Source organism: Python bivittatus, unplaced genomic scaffold, assembly GCF_059951505.1.
Source record: "Python bivittatus isolate LINGU-HERP-01145 unplaced genomic scaffold, Pbiv_v1 ctg000020_np1212, whole genome shotgun sequence".
Lineage (NCBI taxonomy): Eukaryota > Metazoa > Chordata > Lepidosauria > Squamata > Pythonidae > Python > Python bivittatus.
Window position 1 is genome coordinate 106759981 of NW_028277030.1, and position 27844 is coordinate 106787824.

General features: G+C 40.5%; 1 protein-coding gene across 3 annotated transcripts in view; it reads left to right on the forward strand.

Annotated features, from left to right (window-relative positions):
* PARP1 (poly(ADP-ribose) polymerase 1) overlaps window positions 1–27844 on the forward strand; it is a 47575-nt gene that overhangs the window by 5535 nt on the left and 14196 nt on the right. For all 3 annotated transcript variants that reach the window (XR_015797105.1, XM_088146020.1, XM_088146029.1), the window contains exons 5-12: window positions 6095–6191; window positions 11971–12087; window positions 14385–14561; window positions 16395–16536; window positions 19359–19499; window positions 20556–20798; window positions 23174–23242; window positions 24018–24150. Coding sequence is in view for 2 of the 3 variants with exons in the window: in XM_088146020.1 (XP_088002146.1) it covers window positions 6095–6191; window positions 11971–12087; window positions 14385–14561; window positions 16395–16536; window positions 19359–19499; window positions 20556–20798; window positions 23174–23242; window positions 24018–24150 (1119 nt within the window). In the remaining variant the exon portion in view is untranslated. The remainder of the gene's footprint in view (window positions 1–6094; window positions 6192–11970; window positions 12088–14384; window positions 14562–16394; window positions 16537–19358; window positions 19500–20555; window positions 20799–23173; window positions 23243–24017; window positions 24151–27844) is intronic.

Consider the following 27844-nt stretch of genomic DNA (forward strand, 5'->3'; position numbering starts at 1 on the left):
CAATGGCCAGAGTAATAATGCAACATGGCAGATTGAGATGTTCCAATTCTTAGAGTTTTCTGTTGTTTTTGCAAGAGGATTTTTTTTTAATTACCTGCAACAAGCCTACCTTAAGGCTTACATTATTTTTATATGTTCCCTTCCACAAGATGGTGGGAAACAACAACATTGATTTTCAGTTACTGTGCCACTAAAATTTGGCAGCACTGTTACAGTGGCTTCTGAAGCCATAGGTAAGGAGTTTGTGGACCACAAGTTGCTGATTCTGTCTTACTGCTTGAAACGTGAGAATGAAGTGCAGCTTCTCTGGTGTAGATACCTATTCGTTTTCTGGTTAGCTTAAGATCCTCTATTGTTTTTCCTTCTCTTTCTCATTTCTCATTATCTAACCAACTGGGTTATTACATTATATTATATCTGGGGCCACCCTGAAGGTTTGTCCATAAACAGCAAGTAGTTCAAAACATTGAGGCTAGGTTGCTGAAGAGGACAAGAATATATCACATCTGCTCTGAAGACATTGCACTGGATTCCAGTTTGTTACCAAGCAAATTTCAAGGTTCTTGGAATGTCATACAAAGCATATACATTTTAGGACCTAGGTATATGATGGGGCATTTGAACTTGCCTGTCACCCAGGATCCTGTGAGGGTGCCATGTATGCAGCAGCCTGAGAAAGGGTGTTCCTGATACAATACCTTAATTGTGTTGTGGAATTCAGTCTCTGTTTGGTTACAGCTAGCGCTGAATTTTATCAGCTTTCCACGTAACTGTAAGACAGACCTGTTTATCTAGGCTTTTGTTTCAGTCTCTGCTGTTATCCATCTATTCCATTTGTTGTTAATTTATCTGTAATGATCTGTCGTCTCCGATTCCCAACGAAAGAAGATCCCCTCGAAACCAATATGGGTTCAAAGAAAAACTCATTTATTGAGAAGTACTGTACAGGTCCAAAGCATTGCTAAGACTAAGCCTGTGCGCGCCAAAAAGTTACTTTTGCCTGTTTCTTAGTGCACCCCCCCTTGCCTCCTAGCCCCAGCTTTCACAGTCCCCTCTCCATCGCACGTTGGTACGACCTTGAGCATTCTTGAGAATCCGATAACAGCCCATCTGCTTCTAACAGCTCCTTCCCTAATACCCTCCCCCTTTTCTATCTGTAATGGCAGAAACAAAACAAGCAAGCTAGCAAGTTGGCTGATTGATTGCGAGGATTCTGACAGTATCCTTAATATTGTTTTGTGATACTATAACTTTCAAATTATTTTTATCTTATTGCAAATTGTTGTTTGTTTATCTATACTTTGGGATTAGTTTTCATAAAATGTTCTATATAAAAATCTAAGCCAGTCTTCTATAGCTGCATAAGAAGCTATAGTTATAGTGGGAGTTACAATCCATCACAGTGCTGGACTACATTAAAAAAAAAAAAAAGCTCCCAGTCCCTTTTGGGGCTTTGTAGTTTCCCTCATCTACATGCTGCAATCTCTTTTGCTTTCTAGTTCTCTTTCTCCTGTTTTTCCAGAAGGAGACTGCAGCAGAAAGCAAATTCCTTAATTTTCTCCTTGAAAGTTAGCACAGCATTTGCTTATTTGTCTGGTTGAGATATTTTGGCTGTGAGTCATTTCCTCACAGGTGCTTCTGATGCTGATATAAACTCAATACTCCCTCCTAGTTCCCGTTAATTTAGCCTGTTGCCTTGAAAAGGAAATTGTACCCTTCTTTGGCCTGGAGCGCTCTTCAGTGAATGGTCAAACCCAGCATCTTCCCACAAAGCCATTGCATTGGCATCATGTCCAGACTGAAGGTGTGGAAGATCATGTACCATTTTTTATAGAAAAATACTGGAAAGCGAAAATAATGGCAGTCACTGGAGAGCAAAAAAGTAGAATTAAGGAAATTCTGAAGGGAATGCTGATGACCTTTAGGTAAAAGTTTTTCTTAGGACCACTTAATTCCAAATCCCCCTGCTTCTGAATTTCCCACTTGCTTTTTCAAAATGACTTTATGCAGTAGATTAAACAGCAGTTCAAGTTATTTCAGGGTTGCTGCTATAAAAATAAAATGTAAACCCTCCTGTAAGTGGCACAGACATATTCCTCCTCATGGGAGCAGTAAAAGAAGGAAGTATTCTAAATATGGAGTAGCAAATGACCTATACTTTATCATTCTCAAAGACTTCCTTCTTAAGAACCTAATAGTAATTCCGGTGCCTCAATTCTTGCCTCTTCCAAACATAAAATTTCTCTGAAATCTCAAATGACTACAGTAGAACTTTAATCCAGAAATAGTTTGAAGTAATAAAATTATCTTTATTATTGTAGATCCCATAATTCTCTCAAGTCTGGATCCACTGCTTACACCAAAAGAACATTGTCTACACAAAGATCAAAGTTACACAGAAAGTTGTGCTTTTCTAGGGCTCTTTGGAATTGAAATAGCTTACGCCTATAAGCAAAACATCTAACAAATTCACCCAAGGGTTCTGTGTTTTTGAGTGATCACAGAGGATCATTGGTTATTTTATCTAAGGATGGAATTCCCATGAATGATTTCAGAGAAAAACAAACAAACATGGATTTAGATCTCAGAAAGGCCCTCAAAGCTACTGCCTAAAACTACAGGTTATTATCACCTCAATCATTCTTAAAACATTGATTGCTTTAGATGCAAAATTTGGCCCCAGAGTCAAATCTTGATCTTGTTAGTTTTTGCAAAATTGAAAACTTAAGCTTTCACTACTGACACCACTGCTGCATAGTTTTTGGTCAGGATGGTAAGCGTTGCTACCATAATGGCTGAAACACTGGAAGCTAAATGTTACTTTCAGGACCAAGTTTCCCTCAGTTTTACACAAGAGGTCTTGCCTAACAGAAGAATAAAAAAACTGTAGAAAACGCCATACTAGAAATGAGAGAAAAATGAAAGGTATGGATTGATGGTTAAACATGCTTAGCTGAATTACACAACTTCCTAAGCCATCAATCATTCTTTTACAAACCACAGTGTTGGTTTTGTCTTAACCTGTTGTGTAAACACAACAAATAATATTATGGCTTAGTATGATATGTGGACCCAGCCTATAAGATAGACACATTTACTTTCGCTGAGGCTCTTTTGAAGGACAGTGATCTAACATCTCTTTTGGGGGATGGGCACCAAATTATTCCAGGTTGCTAAATAGCAAGTGTATATCCCGTTGCCTAATACCTCCTACATCACATATTTACCATGAAGGTGCCTTCTTGCCTTGTATGTGGAGTCATCCAACCCCATTCTCTAGAAAGGTGGCCGCCTTCATGGATAGTTCTGTGAAATTGGATCCTTCATCTTACCGTCTTTCTTCCTTCTTGCCATTCATCCTATAAAATCTAATTTTGTATTTATCTTTGTCATTTGTTCTTAATGACATCATTATTTTTTGTTCCAAGTTCAGTCATGAAACTAAACTGAGGGTAAAAAGATGTCTGCAAACAAGATATGGGGTGGCATGTATATAGTTTCTGTGTTCTAAATAATAGTAGGAATTACCCATCATTTGATGCCCTAAATATCACAGGAACTGTCATAATAAATACTTATTCCACTTTCTGTTTTCCTGTCTTCCAGAGAAAAGATTTGCAAGAATTGTCAGGACTTGTAATTGTTACATAAGCCATTTCTGGTGGGTTTAGGCAATATAATCAAACAATTTGGGGAGAGAGATTATTTAGATTGTGAAATCAGTGGGCTGTTTGGGTTACCTGATTAAGTCATTACCAAATGACTTAAGTTTCTTCATTATGAGCCTCTGTTGTAGGCTAATAAAATGCCTGCTATTACCAGTTTGCAGAAATTGGCATTCCAGTTCACACAAACTGACAATAGCAGCTTCTTGTAGCACATACATCTTCAAATTAATCTTAACAGAGAGTAAGATGATAGCACATATAACTCCATTAAAGTACTACACAATGCTTAGCATTTTGTTGAAACCTAACTACTGTATTGTGATTTGTAAACTAAGTTTTAAAACTTAGAATTGTTCTGCAAACCTGTATCACTCTTGTGTATTGTATCACTCTTGTGGGCAGGAAGCTAAAGAAATGTGCTCACCCATGGACCCTCGTAATGTCAGATCCACCAATCTTAAAGTTTTTTCATTGTGTCTCCCAAGTCTTGCACATCAACCAAACATTGGCTAGTCTTGGAAGGCATAAGCCACCTCGTGAGCTTACAAACAATTGAGCAAGTCCTATGAGATGAAAAGTTCTCTAGCTCTTGTTCCATATTCTTTGTCATTTCCAAGGAAAACAAGGACTGGCATATCATTCTAGATCTTAAGTGGGTTAACCACCACATAAAGCATGGAGGATGTCTTTGCTTTGCTGGGCCTTCAGAAGGCCTGTCTCCACATCCCAATTCACCCATTTCACACAAGGATTCTGTAATTTGAATACCAGAGAATTCATACTACCACTGTAAGTCCCTTTCATGTGGCTCGTCATCAGCTTCCACAGTATTTACAAAAATGGTGGTAACTGTCATATCAGATCTCAGGGGTACTTATGTACGCCTTGGATGGTCTGCTGATCTGATCCATATCTATAAAACAATGACTGAAGGACATCAGGACCACCATACAGACTCATGTGAGTCTGGTGTTCCTGATCAGTGAAGAGTATCCAGGAAATAGCATTGTCTAGGTGCAATTCTAGACATGAAGAAAGGCCTTATCTCCCTTTCACAGGAGAGAAAAGATAGCATACAGCAGCTTTTCATGCCAGTTCTTTTCAGCAGATATTCAAATCATATGACTCTCATCATTCTTCAGGGACAGATTATCATCTGCATAATACTGTGGGCAAGATTACACTCACGCTCCTCCCCTTCCAGAACCTGATAGCCCAAAGGTCTCAAAGGCAGTTGAAGATCCAACCAAATGTACCATAAACTTGGGGGGGGGGGGCAGAGTGGTTTAGAATTTCTATCTTCCAGGTAAAAAGATAAGAATTCTCAAGCAGTTGATTGACTTTGGAAGGATGAAAAGCCATGGCACAGGTGAAAGAAGGAATTAAAAAACTGTTCAAATACAACTTTCCTTAAAGCCTTTTCTTTTCAATTTTACATGATTGAGAATGACAAGGTGAAAGTTGATAAGTTCTGAATGTCTTCCAACTTAGGTTCAGATATTAAGAATCTTCATCTGAAAATTTTTGCTTGCATAGGAGTGTGCATAAATGTCGCTAACATATAATTTTCATCATCCTTCATTGTTTGCCAATGATAGCTGGAACTTCTGGAAATTGAAATTCAATAATATCTGGACAGCCACAGATTGTTGAACTCTTGCATAGAAAATGTAATATATGTTCTACGAATATGATGGCTAAAATGTGTTTCTGCTGTGGAAATGTAACTCTAGCTAATGTTCTTAGAAAGGAAATCCTGAGGAGAGCCCTGTTGCATTATATGGAAAAGACTTTGGATGCCTATGTGGCTTTGCTCTGTGAATTACAGGAACTTACAAGAAAAGTTCATGCCAGTACTAAGCATTAATGAACACAGGGAGCAAATAAGTTATTGTAGATGTATGTAAATCACATACATCCTCAGTTGATGTTTTTTATTCAGTCTTTCTCTTAAAGATGCTGCATGACAAATCTCAGCATGACTGGCTGGAAGTTATGGAAGTTACAACCTAGGATTATACATATGTTTGACTGCTCCATAAGCCTTTCTAGGTAATCTCTGTTCTTCAGTGAAATGATAAGGATACTTGTATTGATCACAAGCTGAGAGCCAATGTAGTGTAGTGGTTAAGGTGCTGGATCAGGACTGGGGAAAGCAAGAAGAAGGGCTGTGTACACCATCTTGAGCGCCTAGAAGAAAGGCAGACATCTCTCTGTGTGTATATGCATATGTGTGTATATATATAACAAAATAAATAGTAAATCTACCAAATGAAATAGAAATAACGGATGATAAACTGCAAGGAAAAAATAAGAAAATAATCATTCAATTATAAACTAAAATAATCTTATATCTATTAAAAGAAATTGGGGAAATAACTTTGAATAACTCTCCTTAGCACATTGTATGTATTATTTTGTTTCAGAAAGAGAAAAGGAGATGAGGTGGATACAAATGTGATTTCAAAAAAGAAATCCAAAAAAGAGAAAGAAAAATCAACCAAACATGAAAAGCTGCTAAAGGTTTGTTTCATTATGACTAATTAGTTTCACTTAAAACTTTTGATGAGGAGGTTCAAAAGCAGTAAGAGGATTTGACTTCTTGATGGAGACTGCTATCTTCTGCATTGTCACTATCCTACATGTGGATTAAAATTGAAGAATGTTTGAAGTAAGCAGAATGTGATACTGAAGGAGCTTACAGCACTATCAACTTGCACCTAGAAGCAAAGTATCATATTTTGGTAGCTTGTCTTAACTGTGAGCCAAGTCCCGGTAAGAAGAAGCTAGCCTGGAATGACCCTCTGGTTGTTCTAGAAGTAATCTCTTACCTCTTGTTTCTTCTATTACCATCCAAACAATACTTCATATAGAAATCCAGAATGAGGTACAATTGTAGTACATGGGAAATTGGCAGTTTTGGATTCTTAATCTAGATTTATCAAAAAGTTAGGTCTTAATAGTTAGTTCTTAATAGTTATCATGTTTGCTACTGCTAGGAATCTTGAGAACCATAGAGTTATAATTGGGTGAAGCCTCTGCCTTCTCCATCTCATCATTAAGCCAAAATGCTTCCATGATCCATTGGAGGCATAAGATGCAGATTTGTTGTTGTTGTTTAGTCGTTAAGTCGTGTCCGACTCTTCGTGACCCCATGAACCATATTGCGCCAGGCCTTCCTGTCCTTCACTGCCTCCCTGAGTTTGCTCAGTTTCATGCTCATTGCTTCAGTGATGCTATCTAACCATCTCATCCTCTGCCGTCCTCTTCTCCTTTTGCCTTCAATCTTTCCCAGCATCAGGGTCTTCTCCAAAGAGATCTCTCTTCGCATTAGGTGGCCAAAATATCTGAGCTTGAGCTTCATTATCGATCCTTCCAATGAGCAATCAGGGTTGATTTCCTTTAAGATTGACTGGTTTGACCTCCTAGCAGTCCAGGGGACTCTTAAGAGTCTTCTCCAGCACCACAGTTCAAAGGCATCAATTCTTCGGCGCTCGGCCTTTTTTATGGTCCAGCTCTCACAGCCATACATTACTACTGGAAAAACCATAGCTTTGACTATGCGGATCTTTGTCGGCAAGGTGACGTCTCTGCTTTTTAATATGCTATCTAGGCTTGCCATAGCTTTCCTCCCAAGGAGCAAGCGTCTTTTAATTTCATGGCTGCAGTCTCCGTCTGCGGTGATCTTGGAGCCCAAATAAATGAAGTCTGTTACTGCTTCCATTTCTACCCCTTCTATTTGCCAGGAATTGATGGGTCCAGATGCCATGATCTTAGTTTTTTTAATGTTGAGTTTCAAGCCAGCTTTTGCACTCTCCTCTTTCACCCTCATCAAGAGGCTCTTTAGTTCTTCTTCACTTTCTGCCATTAGGGTGGTATCGTCCGCATATCTGAGGTTGTTGATGATTCTCCCTGCAATCTTAATTCCGGCTTGTGATTCTTCCAGCCTGGCATTTCTCATGATGTACTCTGCATATAGGTTAAATAAGCAGGGTGACAGTATACAGCCTTGTCGTACACCTTTCCCTATTTTGAACCAATCGGTTGTTCCATGACCGGTTCTAACTGTTGCTTCTTGGCCCGCATACAGATTTCTCAGGAGACAGGTAAGGTGGTCTGGTATTCCCATCTCTTTAAGAATTTGCCACAGTTTGTTGTGATCCACACAATCAAAGGCTTTTGCATAGTCAATGAAGCAGAAGTAGATATTTTTCTGGAACTCTCGTGCTTTCTCCATGATCCAGCGAATGTTGGCGATTTGATCTCTAGTTCCTCTGCCTCTTCGAAACCCAGCTTGTACATCCGGTAGTTCTCGGTTCATATATTGCTGAAGCCTAGCTTGTAGGATTTTGAGCATAACCTTGCTAGCATGTGAAATGAGTGCAATTGTGCGATAGTTTGAGCATTCTTTGGCGTTGCCCTTCTTTGGAATTGGAACGTAAACTGACCTTTTCCAATCCCGTGGCCACTGTTGCGTTTTCCAAACTTGCTGGCATATTGAGTGCAGCACTTTAACACCATCATCTTTTAGTATTTTAAATAACTCAGCTGGAATCCTGTCATCTCCACTAGCTTTGTTGTTAGCAATGCTTCCTAAGGCCCACTTGACTTCACTCTCTAGGATGTCTGGCTCAAGGTCAGTGATCACACCAGCGTGGACATCAGGGACATTAAGATCTTTCTTGTATAGTTCTTCTGTGTATTCTTGCCACCTCTTCTTAATCTCTTCTGCTTCTGTTAGGTCCCTGCCTTTTTTGTCCTTTATCATGCCCATCTTTGCACTAAACGTTCCTTTCATATCTCCAATTTTCTTGAAGAGATCTCTAGTCTTCCCCATTCTATTGTTTTCCTCAATTTCTTTGCATTGTTCATTTAAGAAGGCCTTCTTATCTCTCCTGGCTATTCTCTGGAAATCTGCATTCAGTTGCTTATATCTTTCCCTTTCACCCTTGCTTTTCGCATTCCTTCTTTCCACAGCTATTTGTAAAGCCTCATCAGACAGCCATTTTGCTTTCTTGCATTTCTTTTTCTTTGGGATGGTTTTAGTTGCTGCCTCCTGTACAATGTTATGGACCTCCGTCCATAGTTCTTCAGGCACTCTGTCTACCAAATCTAATCCTCTAAATCTATTCATCACCTTCACTGTGTACTCACAAGGAATATGATCTAAGTCATACCTGAGTGGTCTAGTGGTTTTCCCTACATTCTTCAATTTAAGCCTAAATTTTGCAGTAAGAAGCTCATGATCTGAGCCACAGTCAGCTCCTGGTCTTGTTTTTGCTGTCTGTATAGAGCTTCTCCATCTTTGGCTGCAAAGTATATAATCAATCTGGTTTCGGCATTGACCATCTGGTGATGTCCATGTGTAGAGTCGTCTCTTGTGTTGTTGGAAAAGAGTGTTTGCTATGACTAGCTTGTTCTCTTGACAGAACTCTATTAGCCTTTGCCCTGCTTCATTTTGTACTCCAAGGCCAAATTTGCCTGTTATTCCGATTACTCCTTGACTTCCTACTTTAGCATTCCAATCCCCTATGATGAAAAGGACATCTTTTTTTGGTGCTAGTTCTAGAAGGTGTTGTAGGTCTTCATAGAAGCGGTCAACTTCAGCTTCTTCAGCATCAGTGGTTGGGGCATAGACTTGGATGACTGTGATATTGAATGGTTTGCCTTGGATACGCACTGAGATCATTCTGTCGTTTTTGAGGTTGTACCCCATTACTGCCTTTCCCACTCTCTTATTCACTATGAGTGCAACTCCATTTCTTCTAAGGGTTTCTTGCCCACAGTAGTAGATATAATGGTCACCCGAATTAAATTCACCCATTCCCATCCATTTCAGTTCGCTGATTCCCAAGATGTCGACGTTCAATCTTGTCATCTCATGTTTGACCACATCCAGCTTGCCTTGGTTCATAGATCTTACATTCCAGGTACCTATACAATATTGTTCTTTACAGCATCGGACCTTCTTTTCGCTTCCAGATACATCCACAGCTGAACGTCCTTTCGGCTTTGGCCCAGCCGCTTCACTCTTTCTGGAGCTACTTGGAAATGCCCTCCGCTCTTCCCCAGTAGCATATTGGACACCTTCCGACCTGAGGGGCTCATCTTCCGGCATCATATCTTTTAGCCTTTTAACATTGTCCATGGGGTTTTCTTGGCAAGGATACTGGAGTGGGTTGCCATTTCCTTCTCCAGTGGACCACATTTTGTCAGAACTCTCTGTCATGACCTGTCCGTCTTGGGTGGCCCTGCACGGTATAGCTCATGGCTTCACTGAGTTACGCAAGCCCCTTCGCCACGACAAGGCAGTGATCCATGAAGGGGAAGATGCAGATACAGTGTATATTTGCAAGCTCCATTTCCTTATTCAGTTTTTCAACTGAGCAGTAGTGTGATTTTTGTGTGTTTGTATAGTTTTTCACAGATAGCTATTATTATATATCACATATCATTCCATTCATTTGACATGTAGCTTCTAGTCTACAGTACCAAAACTTATTCAAAATTGTGTTAGGTTTTTTAATCTGGCTAACCAATGAAAAAGAACAACTATGAAAGATAGAAGAAGACATTGGAAAAATACAAAGGAAGGGGAAAGTAGGAAGTACAATATTCTTATGGAGGTAGGCCAGATATATTGAATAGATAGGGACTTACTTCCTTTTATGAAAACAGCTGAACCAGGGAAGAAAGGGTATTAGAGCAGGCCTTTTATTTATTTATTTTTTCTCCTTCCCAATAGTGCTTTTCTGTTGTTTTTTAGAACTACAGGTACTCCTCACTTAACAACTGTTCAAAGTTATGATGGTGCTGAACAAATGGTGCTTAATGCCTGGTCCTCAAAGTTACGCCTGTGGCAGCACCCCGCAGTCACATGATCAAAATTTGGGCACTTGGCAGCCTGCCCGCATTTATGACCACAGAGTGTGTTTCAGCTTTCCCCCACCTGCCTGTCTCTCCTCATCTCTACCTTTTCAGCCACCCTGCACCCCACCACACTGCTCTGCTGCCCCCAACTGACCTTTGCTGTCTTCTTCCTCCCGCTACTAACAAGGCACACCCGGCCTGGCCCTTCGCGAGGTAGCTGCTGGTCACACACGACCTTCCTGAGGCCTCATGAAGCCTTTTGAAGCATTGCAAGAAGGCCGTGTGCGGCCTCAGGAGCAAGGCGTCATGCAGCCATCAGCTGCCTCACAAAGGCTGCTTCACAAAGGGCTAGGCTGGGTGCCCCTCATCAGCAGCAGGAGGAAGAAACGGCAAAGGTCAGTTGGGGGGCAGCAGGAGCAGCGGAGTGCAGGGCAGCTTGCACATCCTCTCGCCTCCAGCAGCAGCCACCCTGGACCTGATTGCGCTGCAGTGCAGCAGCCTGTTACCCGCCCGTTGACTTGCTTGTGAGCTGCCCGGGACTCGTGACTCCTGCCAGCTTCCCCATTGACTTTGCTTGTTGGAAGCCATCAGGAAGTCACAAGGAGGTTCTCGCTTAACAACCACGATGATAGCTTAATGATGGAAACAGGGACTGCCAGGATTGCTGTTGCTAAGTGATGCAGTCACGTGACGTCAGCTTTACGACTGCATTGCTTAGCGATGGAAATTCCAGTCCCAGTTACCATTGTTAACCAAGGACTACCTGTATATTTTTTCTACCAGATTAGCATGGTGCATAACCCAAATAGCTAAATGTACTTGGCCAGCTATGCATTATACTCTAACCTGGCACTGACAGGTAGATTCTAGATTTTCGTTTTTTGTTTTTTTCATTCTCAGATGAGCAGTATTGTAACTAGAATATATCCAGTAGTCACTGGTCAAAAATTTTGCAGGCCTGTTTTATCCTAAACAGAAGTTGGTCCAGGAGAATTATAATATTGGGTTTGTACATTTTGCCTTTTGGGAAGCTGTCTTATATAGAATGGGAGTCTTTCCAGCACTGGAATGTCCCTTTGGTCTGCTCTGTATCTGAATGTATTGAGTCCTGCTTTACAGTCATACTGCCTTTCAACTGTTGGCCTATGGATTGGTTTCTGTATCATAATCTTGGTTATGTTGTGAGTTAATAAGCCAGAAATCCTGCTATGTAGGTTGGGTTCACACATTGTATTAAATGTGTTTTGTGTTGTTTTGGCTTAGCGTGTGTGAAACCAATCGTAATTTATTTCATTAAACCTTAGTTAAGCAAACCATGGCAGTGTGTTACATAAACCTAGTCTGCTCTATAAATTTGTTACCCATGTCTCTTACTACTCTTAGTAGAAAGATGTCAGAAAGAAATCTGAAATGTGATATTTTGCGATTATAGGACCAGACAGAGCTGATTTGGAATATCAAAGATGAGTTAAAGAGAGCCTGTTCTACCAATGACTTGAAAAAGCTCCTGATAGCCAACAATCAAGAAGTTCCTTCTGGGGAAGCTGCTGTGAGTTGAGCTCCATTTTATTTGAAATTTTGTGTGGAGGTGAAGAGAAAGAAAGAAGAAAAAGATTTTATATCTATTTATATATCTGAGGCAATTACACACAGTCACTTGCTTTTTCTGAATATTAATGCTCGTGCAAATTTAGTTGAAGTGAGATGAATGTCAGCATCCCCCCAGAGATCCATATGGATCTCATTTTGACCTCACTCAAAAGAGGTTTAAGGACATTACTTTTGCTTTAGGCCTTGGGCAAGGATGGGTAGCAAGCCTCTTATAGGACTATGTTATAGCCGCTATAGTCTCTTTTGAACATGCATCATTCTTATCTCTCTGTTTTAGCACCCAGAGTTTTTATGGAGTGGGATGGCCTTATATACATTTCATTAATAAAGTAAAGGTACCCAGAGAAACATGATTGGGGCCTGTAGATACAGGTAGTCCTTGTTTAACATTCACTTGTTCAGTGACTGTTCGAAGTTACAGTGGCGCTGAATGAGGGGGACTTATGGAGAGTCCTTGTAGTTGCAGCCGTCGTAACATCCCCACAGTCACGTGATTGCCATTTACAACCTTCACTGCTAGCTTCTGACAAGCCAAGTCAATGGGAAAGTTGGCAGAAGGTTGAAAATGGCAATCATGTGACCGTGGGACACTGCGACCCTGTGGGATTCATCTAACAGTGGCATCTAGGACTGCTAGAAATGCTGTCATTAAGTTGGCACGGTCACATAACATTGCGCCTTATGACCACGTCACTTAGCAACTGAGTTCCTAGTCCCAATTACTGTTGGTAAGCGAGGACTGCCTGTAATGAAATTTAACTTTCTAGGGTGGATAGAATGGTATTGATAAATTGGTATGAAATTAGGAAGGAAAGGTGGCATTGGATCAAAAGGCAGTCTGTTGCCAGTAAGTGTATCTAAGACAATTGTGAAAAAATCCCGGCACCAGAAATATAATAGAATTAAGGAGTCAGAAGGGGCTATTAAACAGTGAGCTCAATACATCTGCTACGTTCTTAGAATACAAAGGTCCTGCTACAACTGAGAACACTGCTCCATTTCATCATGTAATAGTTCTTCTGATGACAGGCAGATTGGGGGTAGCCTTATAATTCTAACTCATATAGCGTTATAGCATTACAGCATTACAGACTGCTGTAATCTGAAGCACAGGTTCTGTTCTTCATAGACAACAGATGTTTCTCCTATAAGAAGTGCCATGCTGAATTAAACCACGGCCAATTTAATCCAGATTCTGCTCCTGCACTAGTTACTTGGATGCCTGTCAGAAACACACAAGCAGTACATTGTGCAGTAGTACTCTCGCCCTCATGTTTTCCAGCAAACAGTACTGAGAGGCATACAGCCTTCAATACTGGGAGGAAAACATGGCCATCCAAATGCATAGCTATTGATGCCATTCTCCATTAATAGATGTAATTCCTTCATAAAGCTGTCCAAGTGAGTGATCCTCTGTAGTTCTTGTGGTTCAGAGTTTTGTTGTTAGTTATGCATGTGTGAACTTTTCTTTGCCATGAATATCTCACCATTTGGCTTAATTTGAGTGACTCTGGGATCTAGTATTATGAAAGAGGGAGGAAACCAGTCATAACCTTTCCTTACAGGGCAATTATTTCAGCAGCCCCTTTATCATTTTTGTTACCCTTTACTGCACTATAAAATAACTGCACCAATTTTCCAATAACCTTTTTACCATGGGGTAGCCAGAATTACACAACTTATTCCAAGTGTGTCTCTTCATAGATATATTGACTGTTTTATATTTGGTTCTTAAGAATCCTCAGCATGAAATGTGCATCTTTCACAGGGATTCTTTTATACCTATGTGCTAGAGATTACAGTGCTTGTAATACAATACATGCAGAAGCCACCAAAGTGAGTAGGCTGCTTTACTTCCATATATCCTAACTCTAAAAGATAGGCTTGTAGGTCATCTTGCTAAAACAAGCTTGGAGAAACTCCAGTTTGTCATCTAAATGGGCCTCCCAGGTTTCTTCATCCAGCTTCTGGGCTGTCCTTACTAGCAGAAGGGAAAAGGAGAGCAATGCTGGCTCAACAAGAAGTGGGTGACAGACAGGTGAGGCCACTCCTGGGGACTGTTCTTAAGTCATTGCTGGCTTTCTGGCCACTGCATCATGTCAGTGAGTAGACTCTGGGCGAAGAGGTGAGAGCTCTGTCTGAAATTTGTTTGATATCCTGTACTCAGAATAAGGCCTCTGTAGCACTGGACGTTACTCGTTTACTGTACTCGTGTTGCTTTTTTCATTGCTTCAGACCTTGGATCATGTAGCAGATGGGATGGCTTTTGGGGCTCTACTTCCCTGTGAAGAGTGCAAAGGGCAGTTTGTGTTCAAGAGCAATGCCTATTACTGCACAGGGAATATCACAGCTTGGACTAAATGTGTTGCCAAGACACAGACTCCCAACAGGAAAGAATGGACCATCCCAAAGGTAGGTTGTGAGGCCTGCTATAACCCCCTTTCAGTTACCACATTGGGCAACATTGTTTGTGCAAGTGTATCAGAGAGAAGGCACATTCTTAGAAATTCCACCCTTCTACTGCCTATTTCTTTTCATCTGTTTCTCGCTCTACCAAAGTCCTTCTGCCAACATTCTCAGACACACCCTCCCCCTCTTCTCAGCCCTTTTTCCTTTTTATCCTTTCCTAAAAAGAAGTTGGATTTGAATCTGGAGAAATTAGGCTGCCCCTTCTCTTTCTCCAGCTCCTACCTCCAACTGCAGCAGGAAAGGGGAGCCCAAGAAGTGAAGGCAGCTTTTGCACATCCATCAAACCATCACCCAAGGTTGCTTTCCATTGTTGACAGAGGAAGTGGCTTGCCAAGCCTGAGCCTGATGCAATGAACCTAGTTTTGCTCAAGTTGAATGAACAAATGAAATGATTTTGCCTCTGATCCCTTGCGAAGAAGCTGTTGGTTCAAGAGGATTGCTGGGGGATAAAGTCATACAGTAAGACTGCTGGAGGCTTGTCACTGTGCTCTCCAAATGAAGGGTACCATGCACTACTGCTTAGTTGGTTTACAGGCCTTACTTAGTTTGTGACTAATACCCTGAGATCTGTCAGTTGGTATCAGTGTAATAGATGTATGCTTCATAGTGAAAGATTTGAGCCAAATATTGGTAATACCTATTGAAGCAGCAGCTTTCCCAAAATCAGTGACCTTCAGATGTATTGGACTACAGCTTTTGTCATTCCTAGCACCTATCTTACAACCCTGATAGCATCCCCAGATTGCTTCATGATTTGGGGCATGATTTTTTTCTGTTGCCCTCCTTCCCCAAAATAAAAGCCAAAATGCATCCCTCAAGCTATGGAAGTAAAGTACTGTTTTAACATTGCTGCTATTCACTTTGCTGCCCTTGAAGTGCCTTCTGTCTTCTTTGAAAGTACAGTCCATAACTGGTGAAAAGTTGCCTGCACTCAGTTTAGAGATCCTCCAACCAGAGGTATGCGCAAAATAGTGAGATGGAGAAGCAGAATCATAATATATGATGGGAGGACCTAGTTACGTGTGGCCCCCTTGCACTTATATGAAATAGATGTAGCTGGGGCTACTGGGAATTTTCATTCAGGATGGCTGCAGCCCAAATGTTCTCCATCCCATATATAAAAGAATAAAACTACAACTGATCAGAGACAGCCATTTGATACAACAATATAGCTTCAGGATATTGGAACCAAGGGGCAAACTAGGCGACGGATAGAGTTTGGATCATCTCACCCCACTTACATTTTTATTGCTTTAATTGCAGCAGACTGGTGTGATCTGATCAGGATTACTGCATGGGGGGTGGGGGAGGCAACTAATTCTCCCCAGCTGCCTTTTAAGAAAAATTCACACACACTTTGAGTCTGCAGGATCATTTTTAAGCTGATTCGGTACTACCCTCCATTGCTATAGACATAAAGGTAATGTTTTCTAGAAAAGGGGATGGGGGTCCTTCCCTCCAGTCATTTGTGATTTGCAGTGGTCTCAATCTAGTTTGTTCCTGAGAGAGAGATGTTTAGTAGAAGGTGAGCCATTGCAGGTTTATTGTTGCTTTTTTTCTTTTAGAGTTTTATTTGAAATGCTAAATTATGAGGAATTTTGAAATTATCCAGAGATTAGTAAATTGCTATCTATGGTTTGCCCACTCTGATGTGAAGAAAGTTTGTGAATAGTACATTTATCTGAATCTACTTGTCTACTTTTTTTCATTGCATTAGTTTGTGGGAGTTCTTTTTCTTATAACTGTTGTTTCTTTCCTTATCCTTCTGCACAACAGGCATTCCGGGAGATCCCTTACCTAAAGAAATTCAAATTTAAAAAGCAAGATAGAGCATTCTTGCCAGAGGCTGCTTCTACAAACTCAGTACCTCCTTTAGCTGTTTCTGATCCTGTTACAGAGAATTCAGCTGCACCAGCAGGTAAATTGTCTGGAGGCCATTGTGGGAAACCAATTTGATTAAGAAAGCACAATTTGTTAATTTTCATTAAAATGTTGCTATTCCCACAGTAAAAATCTTCCTTTGTCTACCCACTGAAAAATGCTATTTACCACTAGAATGAATAATTAAATCATAATTTGATTTCCTTTATCCTCCCAAAACAAACTGCCCTGTGATTCATACTGTACTATACTATAGTATACTATACTATTCTATACTATACAGATAGTCCTCAAGTTATGATGGCACTTGGGACCAGGATTGCCATTGCTAAGCGATGCGGTCGTAAAGCACGACATCAAGTGACTGCATTGCTTAGCGACGCCAAACCATGCAGTCCTGATTGTTGCAGTCCTGGTTGTTGTCATAACCTCAAGACACGCGGGTTGTTAAGCGGGAAGTGGATAGAGTCCCAGGTAAGGAGTGAGGGGGAATACAGGGTGGTGGGGGAGGCCCGGTGCAAACCACGTGTGAGTTGGGGGGGTGCTGCAATGTGGCGTGAGCACAGAGAGGCTGGAGAAAGAGGCGCAGGGTACGTGTGTGCAAGCACAGAAAGGCCCAAAGAAGGAGAGCCTTCAACCACAATTGGGACTGGAATTTCCATGACTAAGCAATGCGGTCATAAAGCGAGAGGTGATGTGACTGCATCATTTAGTGACTGCAATCAACCACAGTCCCAGTTGCCATCATTAACCAAGAATCGCAGGTTGTTAACCCCGCCCCAATCCAAGCCATTCTAGACTTGGTCCCTCCCAGCACCAAGCTTCAGTAAGGTAAGGGACTGCCTCCAACTCCCCCCACCTGTTTATCTCCACCCCCATCTCTGCCCTTCTAGCCACTCTGCACCCTGCCTTGCGGGGCAGTAAGCAGCTCCAGAACCACATGGCTCTGTGGCTGCTTGTCACGCCCCAGAAAGTCGCAGCCACCCCACCCCAGTCCCAGCCACAGTCGCCCTCATCACCCTGCACTCCAAGACCCCTGCGGCCCTGTGCTCCACAGCTGCAGCTGACCTTTGCTGTCTTGGAAAAAGCTCCTGGAGCACGGTGTGCCAAAACACCCCTTTGCATGAAACTCCATGGCGGGGTGGGGCTGGGCTGGGCTTTTGCTTCACACTACCAAAAAAAAAAAAAGCCAAAAGTCCACCCCAGCCCAGCACTGCCCACGAGCTTTTTGCAAAGGGGCTTTTTGGAGCAAGTAGATCAGCTGGGGTGACAGAGTGCAGGGCAGCAGGGAGCCAAGAGGGCATAAATGGGGAGGAGGTTGGCAGGTGGGGGAGTTGAAGCACCCCTGTGTAAGTGCGGGCAGGCTGCCAAGCGCCCAAATTTTGATCACGTGACCACAGGGGCACTGCAACAGCCGTAACTTCAGGCACTGGTCGTAAGTCACTTTCTTCATCATGTTCGTAACTTCAAACAGTCACTGAATGAATAGTTGTAAGTTGAGGACTACCTATACTATACTGTACCGTACTGTACATACTTCTATATAGGGTACTTCTCTTTATACAGTCTGAATCTCATAATTATACCCTGGATATCATATATTCATTTCCAAACACATTCCCCAAAACTTTTAAACACAAGGAAGCTTATTGTCTTTTGTTCGACAGCTCATCTGTCGAAGTTTTTGATCTGAAATATAATTTTGATATACAGTAATGGTACTTTCAAACAAGTAGTTCATGCATGAAATTATTCCTCACTCCTATCCATAAATGGCAAGTTACAGGTACAATAATCTATGAAGTGCTCTGTAGATGGGTTGGAGAATGATGGGATTTGTAATCTGAAAGTTTCTTGAAGGCGGCAGTTTGGGGAAAGCAACTTGAAGTAAAAAGAGCAACTTGCATGATCTAGTGTCTGCTTTTCCCCACTCTTGTAGTTCAATCTTCACAATAGTGGATTAGTTGCTTATTCGGTTTAGCTACATATGAGCATTTTCACTACTGTATTGCTACTTTTTTTAAACTCTGAATATGAAGGACTTAGGAGAACAAATCATTCCATTTACTATACTTTAACTAGCTCTGAGTAGAGACCTCTCTCTTCCCCCCACCCTGTTCCACAATAAGCATTTGCTATCTTCAAAGCTTCAGGGTAGCTGAGATGTGCAGGAACATTAGAGATAGGATAACATTCTCAGGAAAGGAAAGATGCAGACATGGAGCCAGTTCACCCTAGTGAAGAAAGCAAGCTGGAATGAGTCAAAACAATCCTGGGCAAGGTTGAGGGAGGTGAAAGAAGAAAGTCAGAGGGTGGTGCAGGGGCATTCTTGCCCTGGATAAGAAACACTGAGAAGCTGCAAAGAGAGGTTGTCTGCCTTGAAGAGAGACTTGGATGTCAAACTAAATGAAGTTGTGTTTGGCAATTGCATGAATGGTAGATTCTGTTGGAGGAGAATGAAAGGCTTTTTCTGACATTGTCAGCTGCTGCTTATTATGGTATAGCAACTAAATTGTTCATCTTCTCTTGAAGGAGGGCATTGAACATCTCTTCTCACCCACCAGCTTCCCATCAATTAATGAAATCCTATCTACTGTGCATAAAAATGTACTGTGTTTTAACTGCATTGTAATATTCATAGAATCAGAAAAAAATCTCTGAACATAACTGTATTCTGCAGTTACATTCAAATAGAAAAAATGACACTGGCTCAAGAATTCAACATTCTAAGATTTGCAGATAACATGTTAAAAAGTCAGTGTAGCATATACAGTAAAAATGTGTAGCTTTATGCCTTCACGTTTCCTTCTTTCTTTGAATAATATGTTCATATTATGCTCTGTGTTTTCATTTGGCCAGATAAACCATTAAATAACATGAAGATTTTAATCCTTGGAAAGTTGTCGAAGACAAAGGATGAAATTAAATCTGCTGTTGAAGAACTTGGGGGAAAGGTAACAGCAACTGTGAATAAAGCTGACCTGTGCATCAGCTCACAGAGTGAGTAGATATTGGTATGATTAGAAAGCAGGGACATTCTCAATGACAAGAGCATTACGTTAAATGGAGGCCTAGAAGAGGGAAGGGAGTGTATTATATAAAGCAGCTAGTGCAAGGAACTCAGAGCATTGAAGCCATTCATCAGTGTGTTAAATATAACCTGATTATGACTCCTTTAAATTTGATATAACTACAGTATACCTCAGTTTCCTTTTATGTTTATTTTTGAATCAAACATATTCTTTTTGCCCCTATAAATGCTATTATTATTTTTAACCATTGTGGTTAAGTACTTTCTTATGCACTTTGTAGGTGCCCAGGATGTGTGTGCTACCAGCCAACTATATCTTCTTCCAGGACGTTCTAGTCTATTCTCTTACCTAGTTTTAAATGTAGCCTTCTATATTCACAGTGCGTGACAATTTTGGTTGAGTAGGAATTTTTCCTTGTACATCTGTTCCCCAAAGCCTAAACACTTGATATGATGATGATGATGATGATGATGAAGAAGAATATTGATGATATTCTTATGACTACATACATAATGAGTTTACCATCAGAACATAGGGTTTAATAGAATTCTAGAGATATTACAGCATTAAGTACATTAGAAGTTCTGAGATGATACTTTAGCACAGTGTATGATCATGCTAACTGACCTCAGTGTCAGAGGCATCTGCATGAGGGGAGGGTGTTGTATCAAAAAAGTAAAGGTGGGGCTGCAACTGAGCAGATGAAGCCCTATCCTTTTTTACATGTGTTGCGATGCATATAGAAAAGAGATAGGTCTTTGATGGTGCAGTGATGGCTGTCATTATGGTTTTTTGACACATCCCAGCAGATGTCCCTGCTCAGTGTTAAAGCCTTGGGAACACGGTGCTGAATTAAATTGGGCTGGTGTGGTCCAGCAGAGTCCTTGAATTCTTCTCACTCAGTAAAAGGTTTCTGTACCCTGCAAGTCAGTATGTTCTACTGCTTCAACTAAAGGATAACATACTGTGCCTTGCTTTTTCTATTTCTTCTCTCTCCCCCATCTCCCAAATGTAAATCTTACAGAGGAAGTTGATAAAATGAACAAAAAAATGGAAGAAATAAAGAAAGCCCATTTGTGTGTGGTGTCGGAGGACTTCCTCCAGGATATAAAAACTTCCAGCAAGGGTTTTCAGGAGCTCCGATCACTTCATGCTGTATCTCCCTGGGGTGCAGAAGTAAAACAGGAACGTAAAGAAGTGTCTGCGAGTGGAAAATCCACTGGACACCCAAACATGAAAAATGCCGGGAAGAACAAGGAAGAGCAAGGTAAAAGACAAAATAGGCTGTCATCTTCACCTCAGGTTGCTATTTTCTCACTAAGAGCATTTGTTAACATTTAAAATGAGGGTCCTCAATGGCCCTCATTTGTCCTGAAATAGAGGCCATAAGACTGAAATGTATATATATGTAAAACCATTATAAAAGCCGCCACCTGTGATTGGCCACAGGAATGGCCTTCCTCTACTCTACTTCATATTGCAATTAAAGGTATAGATTTCTTCCTTTTGCTTTTATTTGAATTCTGAAGAACGTAAGTGAGATGTTAAGCACTTCTCACAAGAAGTGGCTTTTATCAGTAAAGGGAAGAAATCATCCATTGTTTAGGTAAGTAAATTCCCCCCATATCATAATGTACCCTTCCACTTCCTCAAAGAACAGCAGAAATGAGTGCAAGGAAAGAGCTATCGTTCAAGGGAAATCCCTCCTGGGTAGAGAAGGCTGACCTAAGTCTTCAATTGGAAGATTGTGTATTGCCAAGAACTTTTAAAACTTGTCCTATGCCATGGTAGTATAATATAAATGCTAAAAAAAATGAAATCAATGTCCAGATTCCAAGGAGATGTCTGAATCCTCCCTTTTTCCATCCTTTCCAAATACAGGTGGTCCTCGTTTGACCACTTGTTCAGACTTATGATGGTGCTGAATGAATGGTAATAACAGCCTATCCTCAGAGTTCTGTCTGTCCCTGCAGTCAAGTGATAGTAATTTGCGACCTTCCCTGTCAGTTTCCCACAAGTAAAGTCAATGGGGAAGCGGGCAGAAAGTCAAAAGTTACAGTCATGTGAGGTCCTAGCTTAAACCGTGCAGTCCTTGCTTAATGATGGGAACCAGGACTGCCAGAATTGCCATTGCTAAGCGGCACAGTCACGTGACATCATGTGCCATGAGCATGTCACTTAGTGATGGCAATTCCGGTCCCAATTGCTTTCGTTAGCTGAGGATTACCTGTAAATAATTGCCGTATCCTTGTTGAGTTATAAACAGAAGTCTGGAGTTCTGATTTATAGTATTTGGCTGAGGGACCTAAGTTTTGTAGAATTCTCTCTTTGTGATCTCAGTTAGGAAAACATAAATGTACCATTGCCAAAACCATACACATCCAAGAAAAGAGTTGTATGCCTTCTCTGTCTCAAGTGAAGATTTTCAGTAACCTAACCATTTGGATTCTAAAGGCTAGGTTCTAAAAACTGCTCTAAAAGAATGTTTGAGGACAAGATAGATGATTGGATTTAACAGGGATTAAATGAAAAACAAATGGTATTTCTTTTGATTTGTAAGCTTTATAATCACTGCATTCTGTTCTAATGTTGTAAACTAGTCTGACCTGGGAGGGATTACAACTAACTTCACACATTTTATTGAGCATCATTATTGTTATTGTTACTGTTATTATTACTACATATTATCCTGCTTTTTCATTGGTTAAAATACTCCCAGAGCAGGGTGCAATACATTTAAAAAGCAAAACAATGTTAAAAACACTTAAACAAAACCAAGATAATCATTCGGTAGAAAACCTCTAAAAAAGTATTAAAGCCTTACAAAGCTTAAAAATAATCCTAGAATGGACCCCAAAGGCACAGAATGGCAGCTTTTACTAAAAGTTTGGGTGAATGCTGCTGCCAGTCACTTTAAAGGCTCAGTCCATACCATACTGAAGAAGGAGAGAATTCTTTAAGGCTGTGGCATAGTTAATCCTCAGCAATAACACACTCAAAGCATCCCCATTAGGTACATAAGGAACAAGCACATCATCATGTCTTAAGTTACCTAGGTCTACTATAAACTTTGTTTAACCGTGGTTTGTTTTTTGTATATTTTAGAGTATAAAGTCAGTTTAAATCACATTGATTTAAATCACAAGGAAACACATAAGTGAAGTTATTCTTTTTTTTTTTTTTTTTACTGTTTTGGGGATCTGATTTGGATTAGCAACTTAAAAAGGCATTATTGTAATCCTGAATAACAGGATAGCAGGTCATTAGAAATGTAGAAACTGCCTTAGAGTTTGCAAAAAAGCTTCAGCAAATGATCAGTTTGCATTAAAGACTGAGTCTGTTCCTGCTCACTCAAAAGCAAATCCTATTGAGTTCAGTGAAGCTGCTACCAAGTAAACCTATATAAGATTGCTATCATGTTGTAGAACCATTAGAAATTCTTAGAATTTGGAGTGCTGCCAGTGAAGTATTTTGGCTTACTCTATGAAAGAACTATGAGAACTAGCATAAGCTGCAGGTACAAAGAAAGGCGTAAGGAGCATTTTTATAATCACCTAATTATACTTTTTAAATTGATGAATGAATTCTATCTACCCATAGAAAAATAATTACTGCCTTGTTTCCCCTGTCATCATTGTTTAGGAACAAGTAAGTCTGAGAAGAAAATGAAGCTGACAGTTAAAGGAGGGGCTGCTGTGGACCCTGATTCAGGTGATTTTATAAAAATAGTTGGCCTCCCTTTTCTCATATTAGTAGGCAAGCTTCTTCTGCACACCAGGGAATGTTCTCATACTCTTGCTTTCACTCACTGGGCCTGTTTTTCTAAAGCTCTTCTAACACATGAATGGTATGAATGCCACTGCCTCTGTGGATAGCACACTTTATCCTAGGTAAGTATGTCTGTACATTGTGATGAGTTAAATAACGAAAGTAAGACCTCTGGTTTTTCACTGTAGTATCCCTTGTGTGACGTTTCCTAGTGCAAAGTAAGGAAGTTGGCACTCAAGGAGCTGAAACAAGGGTTTCGTATATTAGTCATTCAGGACAGGACTCCCTGAGTATAAATGCTTGGGAAAGTAAATCCTGTAGTGATTTATATATATTAAAATGATAAGTATAAATAAATATAGAATAAAAATGTCCTAACTCATGTTGTGTTTGGGCTTTTCTACATATGAATTTGCAGCCCGTGCCATGACTTGCAACAGCAGGTTTCTGCGTAAGTTGCACACCCCTGCCCAGATCAATCCCTTTGATCTCCCCAGGGCAGTGGCAAGCAGTCGAAGTCTGAAAGAAGCAACATTATTTGCCATAAATCAATTACAGGCAGTTACAGTTCCCCTTTGAGTCATCTTTGTACTGGGAAAAGAAGGTGGATGAGAAAACTCCAGCATTTCCAATCTTATGATCAGATTAATAATAATCTGAATAGGGCAGAATGTGTTTCTGAATAGCCAGAGTTAATCTTCATTATATATGTAAACAGGTCTGGAAGATTCTGCACACGTCTTTGAAAAAAGTGGTAAAATCTTCAGTGCCACTTTAGGTCTAGTTGATATTGTCCAAGGAACAAATTCTTATTACAAGCTTCAGCTGCTGGAGGATGACCGAGAGACCAGGTCAGATTTCTCCTTTTCTAAACAGGAACTGTGTTGCAAATTTCTCCTTAGTTCATGTAATAATAACTGGTGCTGTTTTTCGTTTCTCATAAGAATTGTTTGATTCAAATAGTGAGTTCTTGCTCCTAAAAGTACTATGAGAATCCAGAACTGAAACAATTTGGACCCCTATATAAAACCAATGTTCAGGTTGCAGTTCTCTGGGAATGACCTCAATTGAACTTAGTCGTGTTTGTTTTTTTATTTAGTCTTAGTTTTGTCTTAAAACTTAATGAATTATATAGTGGCTTTTCATGAAGTAGAACACAAATACATAAATTAGTTTTATCCATGACATGTTTACACAAACTGCAGATGTTAAATAAGCAGAGGAAAGCTAAATAAATCATTACTGCTTTATTTATTGATTTTGTCTTCCTTTCATCCCCTACATGAAACTCCAAAGTTAGCTCTCCCCACAAGTTAAAAGCATGCACCTTAAAAGAAATAAAACTAAGAAAACCACAGCCAACTTAAACATATGTTAATAGAAGGAGAAAATATCTCATTTTTATTAGCTTTGAGATGTCATCATATCACAGAAAAATCTCCTGTGTCGTATGTTCTTTCTCTCCAGCAGTTTAGGTTATTTCCCTTTTACTTAGATCCACTTTTGTTATGCATGATCAAAAGTTCAGAGTTTGTGTCTGAAAAAAATGCTTTTACTTAAAAAAAAACCTCTCCCAAGTTTATCCATTTTTTTGTGGGTAGGTGGATAAATATTATGGGTTTATAGTTAAAAGCAAATATACTTAAAGTAGTCAAGGGAGAAGACAAGTTTCACGTGACATAATCAACCATCCCAAAGGAACTTTTTAGTTATTACAGTGGATTAATTCAGTCAGCTGAGGATTTTTTAGATGACAAGTCATTAGTTTTGTAGGTAATTCAAATAGTGGCACAATCTTTTGCACGCTCACACACACACAGGAGCAAGCCTCACTTTGAATTAACAGATGGATTTCTGAGTAAGCAGACAAGGGATTTCCTGCTCTCTTGGGTCTCTCAGTGGTGTTTGATGTTATTAACTAGGATAATGTTAACAGTTGCTGCCAATTCTGGATGATGGGTGTCTTATTAGCTAACAGCCTGCTATTAAGTGGGTACTTTGGGCTAGAGGGGCCCATTTTTCTGTAACCATGACATCCTTTGCCAGACTGCAGTCTGAAAGACATGTCAAGGACCATATGCTCTCCACATCATCCTGACCATTACAAGGAAAGGATGGTAAATTCTCTATTTTCAGATGTAGTCTGGTAAAAGAAGTTTCACTTATAAAGAAGTAGACAACTCTAATCTAACTATCTGGTTTAATGCCAGCTTAGTTAGAGTTAAGACACCTATTCAGGACTAGCATCAACAGTTAGTTATTGTAGCTGATGGCTTAAAATACCCTTAAGAGATCCAATACAGCAGACACTCCATGTCTGTTTATTCCTGCTGTATTTACCCCTGTCAATCATGGCTGTAGTCATACCAAGCTCAGATAGGCTTTGCAGCAACATGACCCAGCGGGAATGAATTAGCCATACAAACTTTCACCTAGTGGACGCTATTCCCATCTCGGCACAATTGCATATGGATTTCCAGATGCATTAGAGTGGGTAGCGTCACTATTAACATTGTGCTCCTGCAAATCATTTTTTTTGTTGTTGTTAAAGGTGATATTTTGTTACATGTATGGCCCAGCTGTATTTTTTTTCAAACTGATTTGATTATTCTCAGCCTACTGAATATACAGTGGGGCAAAAAAGTATTTAGTCAGCCACCAATTGTGCAAGTTCTCCAACTTAAAAAGATGAGAGAGGCCTGTAATTTTCATCATAGGTATACCTCAACTATGAGAGACAAAATGGGGGGAAAAATCCAGAAAATCACATTGTCTGATTTTTAAAGAATTTATTTGCAAATCATGGTGGAAAATAAGTATTTGGTCAATATCAAAAGTTCATCTCAATACTTGTTATATATCCTTTGTTGGCAATGACAGAGGTCAAACGTTTTCTGTAAGTCTTCACAAGGTTTTCACACATTGTTGCTGCTTTTTGGCCCATTCCTCCATGCAGATCTCCTCTAGAGCAGTGATGTTTTGGGGCTGTCGCTGGGCAACACGGACTTTCAACTCCCTCCCAAGGTTTTCCATGGGGTTGAGCTCTGGAGACTGGCTAGGCCACTCCAGGACCTTGAAATGCTTCTTACGAAGCCACTCCTTCGTTGCCCGGGTGCTGTGTTTGGGATCATTGTCATGCTGAAAGACCCAGCCACGTTTCATCTTCAATGCCCTTGCTGATGGAAGGAGGTGTTCACTCAAAATCTCACGATACATGGCCCCATTCATTCTTTCCTTTACACGGATCAGTCATCCTGGTCCCTTTGCAGAAAAACAGCCCCAAAGCATGATGTTTCCACCCCCATGCTTCACAGTAGGTATGGTATTCTTTGGATACAACTCAGCATTCTCTCTCCTCCAAACACAACGAGTTGAGTTTAGACCAAAACGTTCTACTTTGGTTTCATCTGACCATATGACATTCTCCCAATCCTCTTCTGGATCATCCAAATGCTCTCTAGCAAACTTCAGACAGGCCCAGACATGTACTGGCTTAAGCAGGGGGACACGTCTGGCACTGCAGGATTTGAGTCCCTGGCAGCATAGTGTGTTACTGATGGTAGCCTTTGTTACTTTGGTCCCAGCTCTCTGCAGGTCATTCACTAGGTCCCCCCGTGTGGTTCTGGGATTTTTGCTCACCGTTCTTGTGATCATTTTGACCCCACGGGGTGAGATCTTGCGTGGAGCCCCAGATCAAGGGAGATTATCAGTAGTCTTGTATGCCTTCCATTTTCTAATTATTGCTCCCACAGTTGATTTCTTCACACCAAGCTGCTTGCCTATTGCAGATTCAGTCTTCCCAGCCTGGTGCAGGTCTACAATTTTGTTTCTGGTGTCCTTCGACAGCTCTTTGGTGTCAAAGTGGAGTTTGGAGTGTGACTGTTTGAGGTTGTGGACAGGTGTCTTTTATACTGATAACAAGGTCAAACAGGTGCCATTACTATAGGTAACAAGTGGAGGACAGAGGAGCCTCTTAAAGAAGTAGTTACAGGTCTGTGAGAGCCAGACATCTTGCTTGTTTGTAGGTGACCAAATACTTATTTTCCACCATGATTTGCAAATAAATTCTTTAAAAATCAGACAATGTGATTTTCTGGATTTTTTCCCCCATTTTGTCTCTCATAGTTGAGGTATACCTATGATGAAAATTACAGGCCTCTCTCATCTTTTTAAGTGGGAGAACTTGCACAATTGGTGGCTGACTAAATACTTTTTTGCCCCACTGTAAGTAAGCTTGAGTTAGTGTTTAAATGATGCCAAATTTTTTAATGTCCCCAGTCTGTAAACATTGGGTCTTGCCTGCTCACTGTGGGGGGTGGGAGGGGGACTGTTCCCTGTATATATAAATCTTTTCTTTGTAGATTAAGTTTGACCACTTAGGCAAGGCTTTTCTACCAGATGTCCTTGATTCCTAAGCAAGCCCACTGCCACCAAATGCAGCAGAGGATGCTAGTGTTTGCTAATATTGAACTGACAGTCATTCTCTTTTCTGTTTTGTATTTTCATTATCAAATTCTATAAAAGGGCTAATAGGGAAATAGTTAA